At 43.4% G+C, this 20,238-nt stretch overlaps 1 protein-coding gene across 1 annotated transcript in view; it reads left to right on the top strand.

Annotated features, from left to right (window-relative positions):
- The window catches only part of TEAD4 (TEA domain transcription factor 4), a gene marked incomplete at its 5' end in the record, with an annotated part of 57,163 nt that extends 38,802 nt beyond the window's left edge, over positions 1–18,361 (top strand). The window contains 6 exons of the mRNA XM_040594975.1: positions 988–1,043; positions 1,828–1,958; positions 2,932–3,105; positions 13,860–14,000; positions 15,456–15,608; positions 18,122–18,361. Of these exons, the coding sequence (XP_040450909.1) occupies positions 988–1,043; positions 1,828–1,958; positions 2,932–3,105; positions 13,860–14,000; positions 15,456–15,608; positions 18,122–18,235 (769 nt within the window). The remainder of the gene's footprint in view (positions 1–987; positions 1,044–1,827; positions 1,959–2,931; positions 3,106–13,859; positions 14,001–15,455; positions 15,609–18,121) is intronic.
- Positions 18,362–20,238: the final 1,877 nt, after the last annotated feature.

Genomic DNA, 20,238 nt, shown 5'->3' with positions numbered 1-20,238 from the left:
ACAGCCCTGGGAGGGGCCAGGGCAGGGGCTCTGTTTCTCTGGTGGTGTTACTGGGGCTCCCTTACCCCAGTGTGGAGATGAGCCTTTTGATAGGCTGATCCTGATCCGTTCACCAGTGATGGCCCTGGGTGTAGTTGCGTCAAGAGTATTATTCAGGTTGCTCCACCGGCCGATGTTGCTCTGTGCTGTTTGTTTGTATGGAGGCACGCTTTTCATCGCGTGACCTAAGAGGAGCAATTTAAGCCAGCTTGAGGACAAGCAGCTGGAAGGCTAAATGTTCTTCACTCAAGCCACGTGTTCCTGCTGTCGTGCTATTGCTAATGTTTGTGGAGCAGATCAGGAAACATACTACTAAAATACCTTGTAGGGAAAAATGGCTAGTAGAAGAATAGAAGCCATTACAGAAATGAAAAGTAGATTTTATGCCTTTAGCTTGGAAGTGAATGAGGAAACATCAACCTGAGAGGTTCTTTTAGAAACTTGAAGTATCTGCCACCCCTGATGTCAGATGTCTCCAGATCCTGATTTTTCTTGCAGTGGTGTTGAAAAGGAGCTGAGCTGTCTTGAAAGCTAGCTTCAGTTGTGGGTGCTGAGCATCTCTGAATCTGGGCCTAGAAGTCTGAGGGGCATCTGGCCCAGATGTTTATCCACTTGCATAAATTTAAATCTATCTGTGGTGGAAAGGAAAGGATAAATGAATGGGCACCAGTGTATTAACAGGCTGATGAGGATCTCTGAATAATAAATCTGCGGGGAGAACCTGGAAGGAAATCTTTGGTCCAGTCCTGGCCCCTTAATGTTTTTGGAGTCTTTCTCCACGACCCTCTCTTGCCCATACAGAAAGATAATCTCCCAGAGACATTTATGCCAGTTCCTCCCTCAGGAGAAATACTTGATCAAATCTGTGCAAACAGTTGGTCAAAAATCTTTTTTTGTGTGTTTTGTTTTGGATTTTTGTTAACCATCTCTCTTTGTGTACTTCTGTAGCGTGAAACCTTTTTCTCAACAACCTTATGCTGTACAGCCTCCACTGCCATTACCAGGTAGGTAAGGAAATGTAGCTCTTGGCTTTGAAATTATATTCCAACTTCAAACATAGCCAACACTTTAGAAGTTTTGAAATTAATTTTTAAAGATAATATTTCTATTTATTTAAACATTTCAGTGAGCCCCAAGTTAATTTTTATATGATTTCCCTTATCACCCATTCCCATCCTTTTACCAAGAGAGCTGAAGCTTTAAAATTTTGTTTTATTTTAAAAAAACATTTTTTTCCCATTTTAGGTTAATTGTTTTGGGGTTTCTTTTCCTTCTGGCTCAGCAGAAAATAAAAGTTTACGTATCTACTGTTCTTCCACCATGCTGCATGTACTAAAACACTGGTTTCCATTCTAACGTGATTGCCTTTCCAATTTCTTGTTAAGTGGAACAACTGATGTCTTCCTTCTCAGTTTCCCCATTTTGAGAGATCAGTGGTCATGTTAATGACGATGCTTCGTTCTGATACTAAAGCAGTTTATTTCACTGCTCATTTAGGTCTCAGTCTAGGTCCTATTAAAGTTGCTGAACATGTTTTCTCTGGTGTCAAAATCAGGTAAATTGTCTTTTATATCATTAACAACTCTGACAGTGCTGTCTTAGAAGAGGGTAACTGAACAAGCCATTTAGAGGACAGGTAGAGTGAGGGCCTTTTGAATGGTTTTGTTACATGATGACTGAAGTCATAAGAAAGTGTAATTAGCTAGCTTTGACAACAGGTGCTCTACTGGAAAGCTGTTACCAACTTTTCTCTTTCTAAATTCTGTTATATGAATCCTGTGTGCTTAGGGTTTGAGTCTCCTGCTGGCCTCTCGCCTTCCCCATCAGCACCAGCTTGGCAAGGACGAAGGGTTGCTAGCTCCAAACTTTGGATGTTAGAATTCTCTGCATTCTTGGAACAACAACAAGACCAAGACACAGTAAGACACACACCTGACTTCCACCCCTTATTAATTTTTGGTCTTCAGGTAGCTCCTGTTCATCATGGATACGTTATACTACTATACATGAATGGAAATACTTGCTTTGTTGCTCTACTGAGAATAGAAAGCCCTCTTTGGGAAACACAAGATATCCTTCTCTTAGAGGATAGAATTGCCTATAGCAATGTAGCCAGCTCTGTGCCGTGTGCTTCTGGCCTCCTTTTCCATGGTCATGGGTGTTCACATGCTCAAAGCACTGAGGCCGTAAGGCAGTGGTGCAGCCCCTGCCGGGCTATCTAGCTGTCCTGTTCAGCCTTGGAGGACAGACACAGAATCGGATCATAGCAAGGTCACATGAAGCCACGTATTTCTCTGGTGTGCTGTGAACTTAAATTTGGGGGCAACTGGGATGAATTTGCATCAGTGTGTTTCCATGGTGCCACCTATAAAATGGAAGTGGAAGACTTGCCTGTCTTGCTAAACCTTGTGATACTGTATCTTGAGACACACAGGGGTGATGGGCCAGTTACATTTCTTCTGTCTGAGACAGGAAAGTGCAGAAAAGATGATAGTATTTGGCTGGTACCTTGCTGTGGGATTTCAGGCAGCTTTTCGTAGGACAGGAGCATTAATGTTTGACTGAGTGACCTGTGACCGGTAACACTGTATCTCAGGTTATTTCAGGCTATATAGCAGAAGCATGAGGCAGTAGTTTGGGAGTGAATATAGGAAAAAAACCAAAAATAATGTTTCAGAAGAAGCAAGAAGCGTTGGATGTATTGACAGGAAAGAAGGAACAGCATGAGCTGGTATTGGCAGAGATATTTCTGCTGATACTTCTGCTCTTTCAGAAAGTGCTATCAAATCTTCAGCAACTTCCAGCAGTCTTCTGTGAAGAGCCATGCATGTTCAGTATGTACTGAGTGGTACTGAACGATGTCCTAATTCCATGTTTTTCCTCTTCTTGCAGTATAACAAACACCTGTTTGTGCACATTGGGCAGTCAAGCCCCAGCTACAATGACCCCTACCTCGAGGCAGTGGATATCCGGCAGATCTATGACAAGTTCCCTGAGAAAAAAGGGGGCCTGAAGGAGCTCTTTGAAAGGGGGCCAGCTAATGCCTTCTTCCTTGTCAAATTCTGGGTAAGGGAAGGACCCTTTGTAGGGTACCTCTTCGCTATAAACTTCTCACTTTAAAAGCAGTGGCCTTGCTAGCTGTTAGAAGACTGCTGCCTCCCAACAATTTTTCCCTGTGCAGGCCACTTAGTACAGGCACAGCTGTCACTGGAGACCTTCCCTTCAGTGCACAAGGCACTCCTGGCCTGGAGCAAGATGTGTCTTTCACAATGTCATCTTGTAGAGTTGTTCTTGACCAGCGTCTGGAGATTTTATTTGCTAATGGTGACTTGGGCCCTTTAAAATTTTTATTTGTGTATGAGAGAAGAATTCAGAGAAAATTATTCTCTGCGTGCTCTTATGTGTTCACGTCTCTCCGTGTTGAGTAACTTCTTAGTCAGAGGCAACATTTTTCCATCTCTTCTTCTATCTCATTAGCTGCATTTTGTGTTATTCAAGTACTAATAATTTACAGATGCATATGTACTGCAGGCACAAGGACAGACAAAAGATAAGGAGACATATAATTAAATTGGATTATGCTGATAATATATTACTGAAATGACTTCTGGTAAGTTGACAGAAATCAGCCTGGCAAAAGCCTCCTCACTCAATTTGGAGTTTTGTGAGTTAGCTGATATTTGCAAAAACTGTGCCATTGTGCTTCAGGGTACAAACAAAATAGTTTTGGTCATCGATATTATCATATGTATTACAAAATTAAGAATAATAGCAGCTTGGGGCAGTTGCATGCTGGATGGCTGAGGGAATGTGTAATGGGATTTGGAGCCTTTCACCTTGAGTTTGCCACTTAAAATTCAACCCCAGGTCAGGAGTGAGATGATGAGAAATGAACTTTCATAGCTCATACATACGTTAAAAAGCCTCTTAGCTGGAAAGCTCCTCTTTCAGGAGAAGGGAGAGTTAACTTAAGTGCCTTGAGATACAACTTCCCAGCTGTCCCAAGCCTAGCCTTTCCAGAAGCTCGTTGGAGAATGTTGGCTGGGAATCTGCCCAAGTGTCTGGTGCTTAGAGCATTAGTTGCTGGTGGTTTTTGGAGACACATAATTTTGCTACCCACAGACTCTGGGCTACTGAGCTGGGCCCCTCGTGGGATTAGCCTGTGTCAGGGTACAACGGCCTGCTTGGGAAGGGTGAAACAAAAAGTGAAAGACCAGCCCTGTTCTGGGTGGAAGCGAAATACTTGGGAGAGGCAGCAGCACCTTGCTGAGAAGGGTGTCCTTTGGTAAAATCTGGGTAGTGATGGCCCTACTGGGAGCTGTCTGGAAAAGGAAACAGAAGTCTGATGCGACAAAAGAAAGGAGAAAGAGTGAGAAGGGGATAGCCTCTAAGAAATGGTCCTTGGAGCTGAGAGCTTCTTCCTGCTTGGGGTAGGGATCCCAGGAAACTTCATGCCGAGGCAAAGAGCACCGGCTTCTGTGTGGTGTCACTCTGAAGTGCTTTGTGGAAATCTCAGGAAACAAAAGGCAGAGATCAGAGGGAGAAGTTATGTAGAGAGAAAAAAAACCTTTGAATTCCTTGACTTAAGGAGAGAGAAATCATAATGAAATTGTGATCTAGTACAACTCTGATTTTATTTATCAAAACCTTTGGTGTGCTTTTGTGCTTATGTGGTTGGGTTTGGGGATTGTGTTTGTTTTTTAATAGCAGAAGGATAAATGTGGCGTATGCATCATGTCTGACCAGCCTAAGTTAGGCTTTTGAAGGATTTACATGGTGGGATGTTTGACTCTTTCTGGGCCCATGTGAGGTGCCTGGTGTTCAGAGGGTATCAGCTTGCTGAAATTGGGTTTGCATAGACTTTAACATAGGATTTGAAACACCTTTACTCCAATATATGTTTATATATGTATATATGTATATATGATGTCCTAGGGCTCTGCATCTATACACTTATAATGACAGTGATATTTCTGGGCTTGGTTTAATATTTTGGCTTTCTGGGTTTTTGGGTTTTTTTGGTACCATTGCATTGTTTAATCCCATCTGGAGTTAATATCAGGTTTTGTTAGTGAAACACTACGGGCTGTCAAAGTTAAGTCATTGATTGAATGTGAGCTTCTCAGACTTTTAAGAAGTAAGTAATTTGATCTTGTATTTGTTTCTCAGTGTAGAGAGTAGTAGGGGATGAAAACACCATTCCTCATGCTATATTCTGGATGAGAAATGATTGGGGCACTTTTCTGATTTGCACTGTTTCACAAGAGTACTTAAATTATTCCTGTTGTAAGATTTCAGCTAGGATCTCTAAGGCAATTTAAGTAAAGCAATTAAAAAAAAACACCCAAAACTTTTGTTCCAGAAAATTTGGACTGTTTTTTAGGAAGACTACAAGTCTTTTTGTTGCAAAACTTCGTGTTCAACATGCCTGAAATATTGCCTTAATGCAGTCTTATACTTCAAGCATGTGAGCCATGCCTGTAATGACTGTGCTACGTGTCATGGGACTTCCCGAGTTCGGTGTATTGCAATAGAAGTGTGTATTGCAAACCCCCCCCCCCCCCCAAACACTTTTCATAGGCAAGGCAATGTGTTTTTAAAAAAAGTTTAATAGAAGAAAACTAGATTTCAGCTGAGATTCTTACACCCCTCTGCATTTTCATGCCTCTGTAAGAATATATGCTAGGGTGCTCTGGACAGCTATACAAATATACTGTTGATGTCCAGAGATATGTTGGATAAAGCAATTACTACACTGTTGAATTTCTAGCATCATTTTAGGACAAAAGTATTATCCAAAAGCAGATTACTGATAACCTTAAACTTAGTGAGTAGAGTTAAATACTTGAAGGGGGTATCTTGAGACACGAAGATATGATTGATTTTTCAGAGATTCTGAATTGAAGTGGTGGTTGCAGGTGACAAAGACTTAAAAAATCAATGCATTTGTTAAGTTGGTTTTGTATATATGTAGTTTTAGGCTTGAAGTACCCAAGCCAGAAACCTGCTGTTACTGCACTAAGCAATGAATATAGCAGAGGATCTCTTGTGCACCTCAAAACACCGGGGTTGGGGTTTCTTGACATCACTGATAGCACTTAGGATCTAGCGTGACTGAGAAAGAGATGTTCATGTTTGTTCAATGGTACTTTAAATTATTTATACACTAGCTAAAAGTTGATTAGTTTGAAACATAAGCAGTGTTTGCAATTCTTCCTTGATTTTGGCATTGGGAGTTTGGTACAATGAACTAACTCTTGGACTTGGATTGGCAGGTCGCGTATGACATCTGTGTGACATTTCTCTGTGCTCCAAGTGCATTCTAGCACACGACAATGAATGTGAGACGTTAGCCTCCCGACACATGGGCAGTGACAGCTCTGCTCTTTTCCAGTGTAATATTATCTCTGCCACCTGTTAACTTGGTTCTCTCCATGAACTCCTCCTATATGCATTGTTATTAATAGTTTGGGGAAGAGGCGTTTTCAGGGCTTTGCACATTAGTAGAATGGTGCACTTGCATCTTAAAGCTTTCAGAAGTCGTGAGACTCTGGGTGGAAGATGGAAGGAAAATGACAAACCAGGAATTCAGGGCAAGCAGTACTTTGTCCAGAGCAGCCCTCTGCAGAGGGCTGGATCAGGGGAATTGCTCGGGAGACCTTTTCTGCCAATGATGAATATATGTAGTAATTTCTTCTTGGTGACAGGCGAGCTGAACAGTGAAATTGCTGAGCGTTTTCCTTCCAGTAAATGAATGACACTTTTGTGGAAGGGTCTGAAGGGGTGGGCCAGAGGCTGCTGTCCTACACTTGGCTTCTATCCTGTGCCAAGCAGATCCAGTCAAAACAGCAGCAATGCAAATTCCGCTCAGCACCCTGTCCTGACCACTGTATGCCTTCAATCCTGACCTGGCAGAAACTGCCTGGAGAGCAAGGAGATGGCAATTTGGTCTCCATGTCCATTCTGTCCTTGGCACTCCTGAGGCAGCAAACAAGGCAGCAGCTAGCAACAGAGATTTTTTTTATTGTCTTTGCACACTTTTTCTGAGAATGGATCTGACAGCCCATTCATTTCACCTGCAGTCACCAGCACCACCTCCTACCAGTTGCTACCGTACGTAAGGGGACACTGGCAGTGGCACTTCTTTCACCAAAGTTATTCCACAGTGTTCAACAGTACAGAGGTTGTTGGCAGCAAAAAGCAGATTGAAGGACTGAATTGCTGAGGGAATCTGTCTGCTGGGTGTCAAAATAACACAATCCTGGGCAGCTAGCTGGGTCACAGCTACCCATACTGTTGGCAAGGCCTTCTGCTATCTTTGGCTAGCTTGGAAACTCTTCCCTTCCCCCTTTCTTGGAGGCTGAAGCTGCAGTGGCACAAGTTTTGGACTGATCTTCAAGAATTGTTCAGCATATGCCTTTCCATTGACCACATGGCACCTGTGTGCGAGATTTCAGCAAGCTATGGTTTCTCACGGCATTTAATGCCATTTGGACTCTTGTCTAATCATTGCTTTTCAAAGCCTCAGATAAGCTGAAGACTGATCCTCAAAGGTCACATTTCCTTCTGTGAAGAGTTTCAGAGAAATTTTGATTCACAGCCTCATCCTAGTGGGATTGAGGCCTTTCTCGGTTATCAGTTGTGAAATTCACTCCTTCCACCAAAGATCAGACAAAAATGTTGGCTTAGCATATGGTTAGGACAGCGAACAATGCCAGCTCTTCTGTGTTTCTTTCTTGGGGTTGCAGAAGCTGAGTGATGCACTCAAGCTCATCAGAGCTGTTTTCAGCAAAGCTGCTAAGAGACTCAGACAACCAATGTGATTTTTTTTAAAAAGTAATACTAGCTTGTTCAGGGTTATTATGCCCTTCCCTGAACAAATCTCTTCTCCCTAGAAATCTTGTCTTGTAGGTATTTAAAATTTCTGCTTACTTCTGTGGAAAGAAGGAAATCTCGGATCTTTCTCTCATAACAGACAGATCAGCTCTCTTGCATGCAATATGCAGTTCTCTGAGATGTGCTAGATCAGAGATACCTCAGTGATTGTAGTTTCAGCATATTTGGAAGTCATCAGGCAAGCTATGGGCAGGTGTGTCACCTGCACTGCACTGAGCTTGCATGGTAAGTTGGATGCACCCCAGACACATCAGATTGCCGTTACGCTAGAGTGTGCACAGCTTTTTGCAGCTAGAGCTTCTTGGACAGAAAGCAAGAACCCTGACTTTGTCAGATAAAGTAATGTAGTCCAGTTGGTGGCTCATAACTCAGATTTAGCTTGTAATATGCCTCATCTATTTGATCTCCTACCTTTGCCTTTGAAGAGACGGAGAACAGCTGTTTGAGTGCTGGACACCACCCAGCTAGCTGAACGCTGCTGCTGTCCCTGCGGCAGTCCCAGCCTGTGGCTAGCAGGGACCTGGGGAGCAAGGCAGCTCAGGCCATTGGCTACAGACTTCCCTAAATCCTGACTGTGTTTCCTTTGGCTGCCTAGGCTGGGGTAAGGAACGTATTCAAGAGTTGTCGCACTTGTTGGATTTGCCAGTAAAGAGCTGAGGCACCTAGCTTCTATTATCCAGGTCAGAATCGCATTCAGTTATGTATTCAACATTCCCAGAGTATAAAGTGAAGACTAGCCTTCCTACCTGATGAAGTGCTGGGAAGATGAATTTCCTCTAAGTCATAGTCACTGCTATTCCCCTGCATCTTTGAGGGATGGAAGGTACTGGACAGAGTAAAGCAGACCTTTCTTTGCTCACCTTGGGTGCTCACCCCAGGACTGGGTGTGCTTTGGCACAAGGGTTTCTCTAGAGAAAGAAACTCTGAAAGCAAAGAGTGAAGTCCTTTCCCCAAAGCAGCAATGTGGTTTCTAGTCCTGCTGACCTAGGTGTTTTGAAGGGGTCACAGGAATCTAGGCATGGAGGCCCTAGCGGTTTTAGATGTTAAGTTAAAAGCAGTTCTTTTGGCCATTCAAGACCCCATGATGTCCAGTATGATACAGCCCTGGTGGAATCCCCAGAAGTTTAACTGCATCCATTAGTGATTTACCTCAGTGCCCAGTTATTATTTAGAAGTTATTTTCTAGGTCTAAGGTCATGGCAGGTAACAGTGTTCTTGCTCAATTTTCTGCCTTGATTCCCTTCAGGAGGTAACCATCTCTACAGCAGGAAAAGCTAACAGATCTGAGTTCCATTCCTGAGCAGTTCTTTGGTCATGTATTCATGTACATCATTGCCATTTTCAGTTTATATGAATAAACTAGGTTGCGAATTATTCAAGAGCAGATATGTGTGTGCTAAGTAAAGTCTGATATGGGGGCAGTAATTAACTTCCATGAGTGGCTTGGAACCAGCAGATGTAAGTAAATAAGCTGTAGCTGTAGTGCTATCAGTACCTGTCTGAGGTGCTGAGCTCCGTTTTCCTGCTGAGGTGAACTGGAGCCCTCAGCTAGCTGCTGCTGTCATTCCCTGGAGATGCTGAAATTCCACGTATGTATGTTTATGGGCTGAGGTTTTTCAGAGGTGACAGAAGGAAGTGGGTGTGCAGCTCTCGTTGACTGACCAACCTTAGACATGTCTGACAGTCCTAGCCCATAATATGGGACATGCTTTAGAACAAAGTAAAGTGGCAAAGTCAGTGTCGGGGAGTTCCAACATGACCCCATTGCTTCACTGCAACAGGCCTTCCAGGAACATGATTGTACGTAATCGCAGTGAATGGCAATGGCTGCTTAATTCAAACAGTATTACCATAATTTTATCTACTGCCAAATAGTTTGATGTTGATTAATTATATGTTAACTAGCTGTGAAATTCTAGTCTGGTCTTTTGATGGGAGACTTGCCAAATTGTGGAGGCACCTAGAGTGGCTTCTTAGGGCTAGTGAAGCTCTCCTCATGAAGTGGAACTAGCACCTTTCTGTTTTGCCTCATTGACTGCACTTACCTTTTAATTTGCCATTAAGAGTTCAGGGGAATGTAACCAATAACTGTACTAGTGAGACCCTGAGAATACTTGTCTCCTGCAGTGAGAGCCTCTGCTGTGTTTATGTAGCAGTGGTCTGACCAAGCTTCTGTAGCCTTGACCTTTTGTTCTTTTGACTCAGTGGGACAATTTCTTTGGGAAAGCAGAATTGGGTCCATATGTTGTTTTTATCGCCCCAAAGAGAAATAGCTGAACAATATTGTGAAGGACTCCTGTTTTAATTACTTTTGGAGAAGGGAAGTAGTTAATCTTTATTCAGATAGCTGGAGTATGGGTCAAATAAACACTACAGTTAGTTGCATTGATGTGTAAATGACTTACAGTAACACAACAAAAATCAACCAGAATAGAGTGGCATTGCTGCTCTCTAATACATGTGCATTTTGTGGTGCAAACAAAATAGCTGCATAACTAGAGTGGGGAAAATTTGATAGCAAGGATTTCAGCATGACCATAATAATTAATTTGGCAGCCTGAGTTATGATTAAGTCGTAATGCCTGAGCCCTGTTCCTATTAATACCTGTGCTACTAGGTTAAAGCTAGCCTGGATTTGCCCACATCTGCTACTGCAGTGTAGACAAACCATTGGAATATAACACGGCGTTACAGTCGTTTAGGTGGTCATGACAATGTAAAAGCTTCCAATCTTCCTCCAGCTGCTGTTTCTAAGTCTTGTGCAATAGTTATTGCTACCTCAGTGGTGCAAATGTGAATGATGTAAAATGATTTTAAAAAAAAGTTTTAAATCCAGATTGGTTTACCGATACATTTTCATATGTGTGCCCAAATCTGTTTTCAGCTCAGTGAAGAGACAGAAAATTATGGGGGCAAAAAGGGATAAGTTGTTAAAGAAGTCAGGAACCTATTCGGAATAGCTGGATAAATTGTTTTGTGAAGCTATCTTCTGAGGAGAAGCAAACATGAGAATAAAGTAAATGCCAGCTTTGTATGACTATCTCCTGATAAATCAGAGGGTACCTTTGAATATATAATATGCAGGAGATGACAAATTTAGGAAAACATAATGGAATTGAGTGCACAGCTAGCGTAAACTGGTATGAATGTATTACGCATGTGGGGCTAAGCGTAGTCACAAGGGCTGAAGATCTGTCACTACTTCAGAGGAGGGATTCTACTCTAAAAGGGGGAATCATAGAGGAGGCAAGCCATTATGGTAAATGGACTTTATTTCATCCATAATCTGTGGTGAAGATGGCACAACTATTAAGGATTTTTGTAGAAACTGTGTGAAACAACACAGTCCTTTTGAAGAGTGATTTGTGATCGTGTATCTAAATACTGTGCTGTTATGCTCTCCCTTAAGAGTGGAGTCAGCCGAGTAAAAGCTGTACGTCTGTCCCTAATGCTGTCAGCATTGATGCGAACATCAGGGCATTCTGTCATCTTGCCTGGTCTGAATCTTTGTCCCAGTAGAATTGTCCGAATGCTACAACTGCTGGTCTAGGAGATAGCCCAGGAGGTGCATTGCCTGCTTCACTTCATGAAAAACTTGTCCTAAATCTGTCTTTCACTTGCTTCTGAGTTTGTACTTGGAAAAAACAATCATGGTAATTTGATTTTATTGGTTTGTTTGCTTGGATCTTCTGTGGCATCATGTATCCAATGCAGATGGTAGTTTTTCTTTAGGTGGAAATATGAGTGCACAATGGCACAGTGGCAGGAATGCCCCAGTGTTGTGCTAATGGAACCAAATTTTCTGAAATAAATGGGAGGATGGTTTACTTTATTTTCTTTACCATCTCCTCTCCACACAGCTGAAGTGGTGAGTTAACAGCCATGGAAATGGGATTGAATGGAAATACTGGACATTATTACATGGCTGCTTTTCCTTGCTGGTGCTTTTGGCATCAATGTTGGAAAAATGGTGACTTCTTCTGTGGCAATAACCCTTTGTGATGAGAGCTTCTGGTGAGTGTTGTGGTACAGAGATGGCCCAGCTCAGCTGCCTAGGGGCAAAACTTGTAACTTGAAAGGAATGACCACAAAGCGTGGCTTCTAGCAAGTTACTCAAACGCAGCATTCACTAGAAGAAGCAGTCCTGCCTTCTGCTTTCCCTGTTGCTGCCCATCCTCCCAACACGTTCTTTGCCTGAACATACACAGGTGCTTCTGAATCAGCTCAGGGAACTGATTCCACTGAGACCTAAGTGAGCGGTTCCTCAGTGAGTCTTGCAAAAGAGCTACAGAAACATTTGTGTCGGCACAGGAGGAATGGGAAGGCACAGACTGCTCTGGGACAGTGAGGCTGCTCTGTCGTGGTGTCGGGACCAGCCTGGTGTGATCAAACCACAACTCTGAGGTGCAGTTTCCCAAGAGGCTCAAGCCAACCTGACTCACGTTGTCCTATCAAACCAGGCAGTCTTTGTGTCCTTGGCTTCTGTGTGTCCCACCTCTCCCAGCCCCTGTAGTTTTGTGGAGATCCACATGAGCTTTCTTGTCTGACTGAAAACTAATCCACCAAACCCACAACAAAATTTGTTTTGGCTGGGATCAGCCCTCTCATCTGGCTAACCAGAGTCCTACAATTGCTAATGATGGCTCAAAGGCAGCAGTAAGTTTGTGTGGCTACAGATGGGGAGGAGGCTGGATTGGCACTTTCTAGATTGACTTAAACCTCTTGTGAAATTGCTACTTAGGAGAAGTAAGTGAAAAGCATTATCTCATGGCAGAGAAGAGAGAGTGTTTCGTATGGCAAAGAAAAGGGGGATTCATTATTGAGGTGGTCCGGTTCCAAGGCTGGCGTTGCTTGTCCTAAGCACTGCTCTAGAGCTTGAATAAAAAACCTTCACTGACATTGGCTGAGAAAACCATGCTAGAATGGGATCTAACGCAGTCCTGTCCACACTGCAGCCACTGTAGCAGGAGCACACTTCCTTCGGTTCCTGCTTCCCTTGGTTCAGCAGGAAGAATAGAATAGTCTGAAGTAGCCTGTGGGCACTGACCATGGCTCTGCTGCTGATGTGAGCTGGCACCTGGGCATGCGGAGCACAGGGAAGCTCGCTCTGCCCTTTCGGTTTTGACAGGGGTGATGCTGAGCTGGCCGTTCCCACCGCCAGTTGTGTTTTCAGAGCCTCGGGGAAACTGCTTCTTCCTTTCATAAGCGCGGTTTGAATGACCCCTGGTGGAAGCTTCAGACAGCCGGGATTTCTAGGAGTGGGGTCCCAACGTGAGGCTTCGGTCGGGCAATGTTAGGCACCCACACGTGAAAACTGGCTGCTAATGGCTGTGGGGTTGTGTTCAGGTGGAGCTGGGCTGGAGCTATCAGCAACCTACATTCCTTACGCGCATCCTGTCTGCTTACATTCTTGGTATCATAGTACCTGAGCCTAATGTGTGTGTGTACTCACACATTCCTCCATTCCTTCTCTCTGCTCTGTCTCTTTCCCTTACCTACATAAGCAGGGTGGAAAAGCTTTATTACAGTTGCTGTACCCTCATTTTTCCTCCTTAGTGCCTGTCTGTTGCATTGCCCTGTCTCTACACTGCCCTCCTGTCTGCTCTCCACGCGCTGTGTGAGTACCTCCATGCTGTCCTACACTGTGCAGTTATGGTAAATACCAGCAAAGGCAAGGAGCTGTGTCATGTTTTTAATGTTCAGAGGTTATTCCACCACATTTCCCCAATGTGTATGCAAATCCCTACCACCACTTTGTGAAGAAGGAACTGGATTTTAGTGCATAATCTTCATATTTCCCCTGCTTGCTTGATGCACATTGGACACTCCAATATCTTACAATCTTGGCTACACAACCTAGGTGAAAAACCACCACAACCATCCATTGATAATGATATATTTCTTGCCATTTTTTTTTTTTTTAGGCTGATTTGAACACCAATATTGAAGATGAATCCAGGTCTTTCTATGGCGTTTCCAGCCAATATGAGAGCCCAGAAAACATGGTCATTACGTGTTCCACCAAAGTGTGTTCCTTTGGAAAGCAGGTGGTGGAGAAAGTGGAGGTAGGTGCAGATACCTGGGTGCAAAGTTCTCTCTGGCTGCTGTTTTGTCACTTCAAGTATTTGCATCCTGCGTGTATCTCGAGGCAAAATATATCCTGTGCTTGTTGTCAGGGGGATGGATGCCATAGATTATTATTTCTGAGACCTGCAGGTGTGAGATTGCTCCAGCCTGCAACATGGCGTTGTCTCAGGATTTCATTGAAGGTCTGGTAGTGTTTGCTATTTTTTCCTTAAATCTTAGTTTCTGAAGACATGTGAATATGTAAGATTCTCAACTCTGGTGATTCTTTCAGGGTTTTTTGGGAGCAAAGAAAAGCTAGGAAACCTGGACCTTTGTTTTGCAGTCCAGAAAGGTGAAAACAAACAGGCAACACCTTGCTCTCATCAGTGTTTTTAAAGAGATCATTTATAGAGTAGAGCCATTAATTACTAGACTGTTAATAATTTACAGAATATAGTCTTACGGTTTTATGGGGTTTATCTTAGTGCTTGTACACTTACAGCTCAAGCAACAGTGGAGCTGCATAATTATGCATATATTTGGTGTTCGAGAAATTCTTTCTGATGCCAATTCAGCTGCCAAGAGAGCTGCTCTGACCTGCCTCCTGCTGCTGTTTTTTGCAAGGAGCCTTTACGTGCAGGAGGAGCAGTAACGTGCAGAACACCAGGTGTTCTCATGTAAGCAGTCAGTTCAGACTACATCCTTCCCCAAGACCTGTCTCCAGTCAGATGATAGACGTGCCTGAAATCTGGCTATGCATTTGCATGATGGGATAGATAGGCCAAAGAGGTGTCATGGTGCATAGGAAAGGAGACCAAGCTCCTGGGGTGAAAGGAGGTAACAGGAATTTAAAGGTCTCCTGTGAAATGACAGAATCCAACCTCAATTTATGTTCAAAGGAAGATGAAGTACACAGGAGCCAAGATGTGAATGTGAATCCCTCTGTGTAACACGGGCCAGACCCTCTCCTAAGGGGAAGCGGAGATACTCCGTTCTCTTGCACAGGTAGTCCTTTCCAGCTCTGAAGCATCCTGAGCATACAATTACCATCATTACTAGGAGCTTCCTGGTCCTGCTAAACTAGTAGTTTTTAACTTTTCAGTTTATTCACACCTAGCATTTCTGCAGTAGAGATGCAGACCATGCTATAGTACAGCTGACAGTTGGTCTGCTCCTCTTAGTTACTCTTCACAGCACCTTGGCATTTTGCTGCTCATGAGCTGGAACCCACTGTTTTAAAGAAAGAAGAAATCAAGCTGAAGAAATTAAGAGGCCTCGAGGAGACTGACCTGGGTGCAAAGTACTGTAGAGGAATGATTAATCGGCTCATTACTGTTAGTAAAATGACTTGAAAATGCCATTGTAATTTTTCTATTCTGAATCCCTTTACGTGTTTAATGCTGCTCATGTGGGAACATCAGCTCCATGCGCCTCTTTTGTGTTTTGCATTGCAGACAGAGTATGCACACTACGAAAACGGACACTATTCCTATCGCATTCACCGTTCCCCTCTCTGCGAATACATGATAAACTTCATTCATAAACTCAAGCACCTTCCTGAGAAGTATATGATGAACAGTGTGCTGGAGAACTTTACTATCTTACAGGTGGGACTTTCAACTGTTTTCGTTGGAGCTTGGAAACATGTAAGCCCCATGCAGGAGTTCAGTGTTGCGAGTCAAAGCAGATTTCCTTTTACAGCTCAGTATCTAATTGAACTTAGTATCTCTCACATGTATTACACCTCAGGACCATTTATGGAGCTCTAGAGATAGTAACTCACGCAGAGAAGCAGCAGGGAAGAATTCGAGAGACCTGAGTAAGAGAGAGAGAAAAGGAAAGATAAAGGGAGGAGAAGGATGCAAAAGTCAGTGAAGGAAATGCTTATTCCACTATTGGGCAAATGTTGAGGTCCTTTCTATGCCCTAGATCTTTTTGCAAGGTAAAAAACCCAAGAGCACTGTTAAGTGGCTATATAATTTTGTCGTGGGGAGTTCTTTACGGACCAGGTAGAGGGGGAAAAAAAGTTGTTTCCTCATGACCAGCCTGAACCTGGAAAAAAAATGGAGGCATTTAAAGGAAGGGGCATGTTGGGGAAGCTCTGTGACACTTTCATGGATTGCTGCAATCTTTAGGTAGGGCAGTGCTAGAAGGCTATAGGTTTGCATTAGTGACTGTTATATACCAGGAACCTTTCCAGGCTCAGATGCAGCCTAAATTTGGGAAGAGGGCAAAGACAGCTTAGAAGGTGGATTTTCCTACTGGACTGAGTTCTGTGCTCGCCTCTACAAGATGCGTCACAGATCTTCACCCAGAGAACATGAGGCTGGGTAAGTAGAAGAGATGCTAGCAGCTGTATGAAAGAATGGAAATCAAGTGGTCTTCATTCCATTCTCTGGAGATCTTGTGGAACTTCAGGCAACTCATTTCACTGCTCTGTGGCTCAGGTACCTCAGTGCTAAAACACAATGTTAATAATATACCTCACAGGACTTTAGGAGGCTTTACTCTTTTGTGTTTGTACTAAGGTCTTTAGCATCTGGAAGAAAAAAGGAGTATAAATGCTAAGAGGTTTGTTTTTTTTTTTAATGTGAGCAAAAGTGTGAAGGGTGCAGGGACAGAGAGATGGAAGGCTGTATGTAATCCATGCTGAGGAACACTAACTGCTTTCTGCATGTTTCATTCCTTAGGCCAGCGCTTGCTATAAATTCCATGAACGAAGTTTTCATATAGTTATACTTCTACTGGGGTATAAAATATATAAAACATAAAAACATTTTATGTTTCAAGTAATCTCATGTCTTACCTCCTGTCACAGAGAGGCAGGTCTCATGTGGGTGCTGGCACAGCCTTTAATACGCTGCCTTGCAGTCCTGCTCCCTGAGCAGCAAGCTGAGCATTTCCCACCTCATACTCCCCACTGGGGAGCTGAAAAATGGTCACGCCTAATGCAAGGCATGCTGCTAGTCCTCAGTCTTCACTAGCAAAATCTGAGGCGAGTCTATTTATTTTTTTTTCTAGACTCTTTCATAAGTTTAGATACCCCTAATCTCACAAGCATATTTTATCTTGCTTTGCACGTTGCTCTGGATCTAGCCCTCCCAAGATTTCAGAGCCCGTTTTTCAGACAAGGCTCTGATGCCTGGATGTGTGTAACTCACAACAGCCTGCAGAAGAAAGGGGAAGGGTTAGTACAGCTGCAAACCCAAGCGATGAAGTAAGGAAAGAAAACAGAATAGATCAAAATCAGGCTGCTAAAATTAATAAGCAAGTTTGAAAACAGCTATTTTCTTTGTTTGCACAAGAACAGTTGGGGCTTTTGTACAGTTCAAGCCTCCAGCTGGTATGTTTTGCTTCTGCAGTTGAGATGGTGCTACTGCTGATAAAAATGCATCTCCTCCAGCAGTAGAGAACAGCTTGAAGCTTCAGCTATGGCACAAATTCAGATGACAAGAACGTGCAAAGTCGTGCAGTGACAGAGAGAGGGAAGCTGAGCTAGAAGCTCAGGGTGCAACGTTTTGCTTGTTCCTGCCACGTAGTGTAGGCAGTGCATGCTTCTGAAACTAGGACACAATGGAGTCAAACCTACAAGTCTCCTGTAAAATGAGTTATACTCTATAATCCTCATGGTCTGTGTCTACCACTGACAAGCAGGAGCAGATGGAGGGAAAGAACTGTTCATGGCTGTGATGCATCAACATACATGAGCAGGAGTGGATGTGCCACAGGAGGTGGTTTCTCTGTACCCAACAAACAAAGCAAAAAGGGATTTTCGGTGAAACACCTCTCTGCTGAAATCTGCAACACTGCATGTGGGGGGTAGAGGACCTAACGGATCTGCATCCACATAGGTGGTCTCTGCTTGGTCACAGCTTTGTTTTCTACACCATGGACTCTGCTCACCCTGCTATCTCTTCACTGCATTGTAGTCCTGATGTTTGAAAGTGCTTTGCTTGGCTGTGTGGGCACACAGACTAGGTATTGTGGTGACCAAGTGTATCATTCCTGGTCTTCTCTGGTTTTGCCTATTCCTGACTTTCTGCTCTATGTTAAATGTGTTGGAATATGTAAGCAGTGAAACAGCAGTTGCCATCTCAGCTTCTTCTCCTTTTCTGTCTAGGTTGTGACAAACAGGGACACACAGGAGACTTTGCTGTGCATAGCATATGTTTTTGAGGTGTCAACTAGTGACCACGGGGCCCAGCATCACATCTACCGGCTGGTGAAGGACTAGAGACTCTCTGCCCTGAGTCGTCCATGGGATGCATGTTTAAGAAAAAAGCCTGTGCTTGAACAACCCCTGCCCCCTCACACCAAACTGAAAAATAAACTGCAGATATTGTGTATTTTCAGAAAAGCACCTCTGAGCCGTTTTGTGATTGACAGGGTCAAATAAGGTTGTACCTTCAGGTTTGTGCCAATGGGAAAAAGACTTTGAGTCAAAGAAACAGGCAAATAACTGCTTGAGAGTTTCACCACAAACAGCACCCTCTAGAATGTATTTCCCACAGAGCACACACAGGGTGTGATCATACACATTAAAGGAGTGGTATCTGAGCATACACGTAGGGCAGTGGCAGCAGCTTCCACAAGTTTGACCATATATGAATAGGTTTAAAATGTTCATGCTACCTCTGATCTGAGTGCGTGCGCTCATATACATTCATTCATAGGTCAACACATGCACAGACATGCTTACCATACATTTATATAGATGTCAGACATCTGTGGACACATGTGTGTGTATAGAGACTGCACATACAGCCAACACACCTGCCTGTCTAGCTGTCGCCCGTAGCAGGTGTGCAGTCACAGGCTCCTTCAGCCTTCCTCCTGTTAGAGGCTGGATGCTGTTTCCCCTTCTTTCATGCATGATAGTGAGAGACCAACCGTTCTTTTGCCTTATAAATGAAGTTATGCTTAGAAAATGTTAAATCACATTGTCTTGCCCAGCAGATTTCCTCCATGTACCAGGTCTGCTGACTTGACTGACTTAAAGTGATTCTTGCTGCTTTTGCTTCTGTTCTCCCTGCGCAGTTAGCACTGCTCTGGGAGCTAGACTCTGCTCTTTTCTTGCGCACCAGCAGAATAATTGTTTACAGAGATCAAATTTTTCCACTTGTTAGTTGCAGTGAGGTGCACAAGTATTACAAAGAATACCATTTGCCCAACAAATTGCAGGAAAAGGATGAGAGAGAATAGTGAAAAGAGGTTAGCTTTCCATGTTTCCAAGGTAATCAAACGCAGTCTCTCTGCTTTGCTTGTAAACTGAGGTTGTTTACTCGAGAGTCACTGAGAGGCAATAATCTTGGTCCCCACAATGCTGCTGGTGTGGGGGAAGATCTAGCTATTCATGTTACTCTGAGAGAAGAGGTGGATTCCATGATGCTCCCTGGCAGCTACCGTACAGGCAATTTATTGGGTGGCCAGGCACAGTCCCATGGCAGAGATCTGGGTATATGGTGTTACATCTCTTTCCGCAACGCAACACAACAACTTAGGAAACACTCCTCACACGTATTTCAGACGTTTCCATCCCTGCATATTTGGCATACAGAAAGGTATTCATGGGTAGTTGAGTAATCTGAGATACCATCAGAAATCAAGGGTTTATTAGAATGCCAGAAGGTAAGGGCTTCAGCCACACACAGATGAAATCTGACTTCTTTAAAGAACTCATGAGCTTGTTGGTACTCCCTTCCATAGCCTTCTGCTGGTTAAAGGGCTCTGGATTCTATGAAGATACTGTACAACTGTTCACACGGCATATGTAGAAGCCTGCAGACTTACATATCTCTTCCAGCTTCCTAACGATCTTCCTGTCCTTTAAAAACTTCAATTTCTGTATTTGAAGTTGCAAGTTGTACTCATTAACAAGGTATTCCAGGAGTCTTCTCACAGATTGATGATTTTGTTTCCTGCACATTTAAATCTCAATTCCCTTCAAAGTTTAAATCTTCCACACCTAGGAAATGTTCTTGCCATGTTTTACGGACTTGGATTAATCCTTTGAGTACTTGAATGTCTTAAGTTTCCATGGCTTTTTTACAAGTATTGTTTAATATTCCCCATCCTCTCACTGAAATTCATGAAAAATGCTCAGCCAGTCACCTTCCAGCATACCATCATCATCACTTCCAGTTGGTATATTAGATGGGGGTGAGGGGTGGGGGGGAGGAAAGATTCCCTTACTGGAACATTTTCTTTTAAAAATATAATTTTGTACTCAAGTATCTG

Source organism: Falco naumanni, chromosome 5 (genome assembly GCF_017639655.2).
Source record: "Falco naumanni isolate bFalNau1 chromosome 5, bFalNau1.pat, whole genome shotgun sequence".
Taxonomy (NCBI): domain Eukaryota; kingdom Metazoa; phylum Chordata; class Aves; order Falconiformes; family Falconidae; genus Falco; species Falco naumanni.
This window is presented reverse-complemented; position numbering and strand designations above follow the sequence as displayed.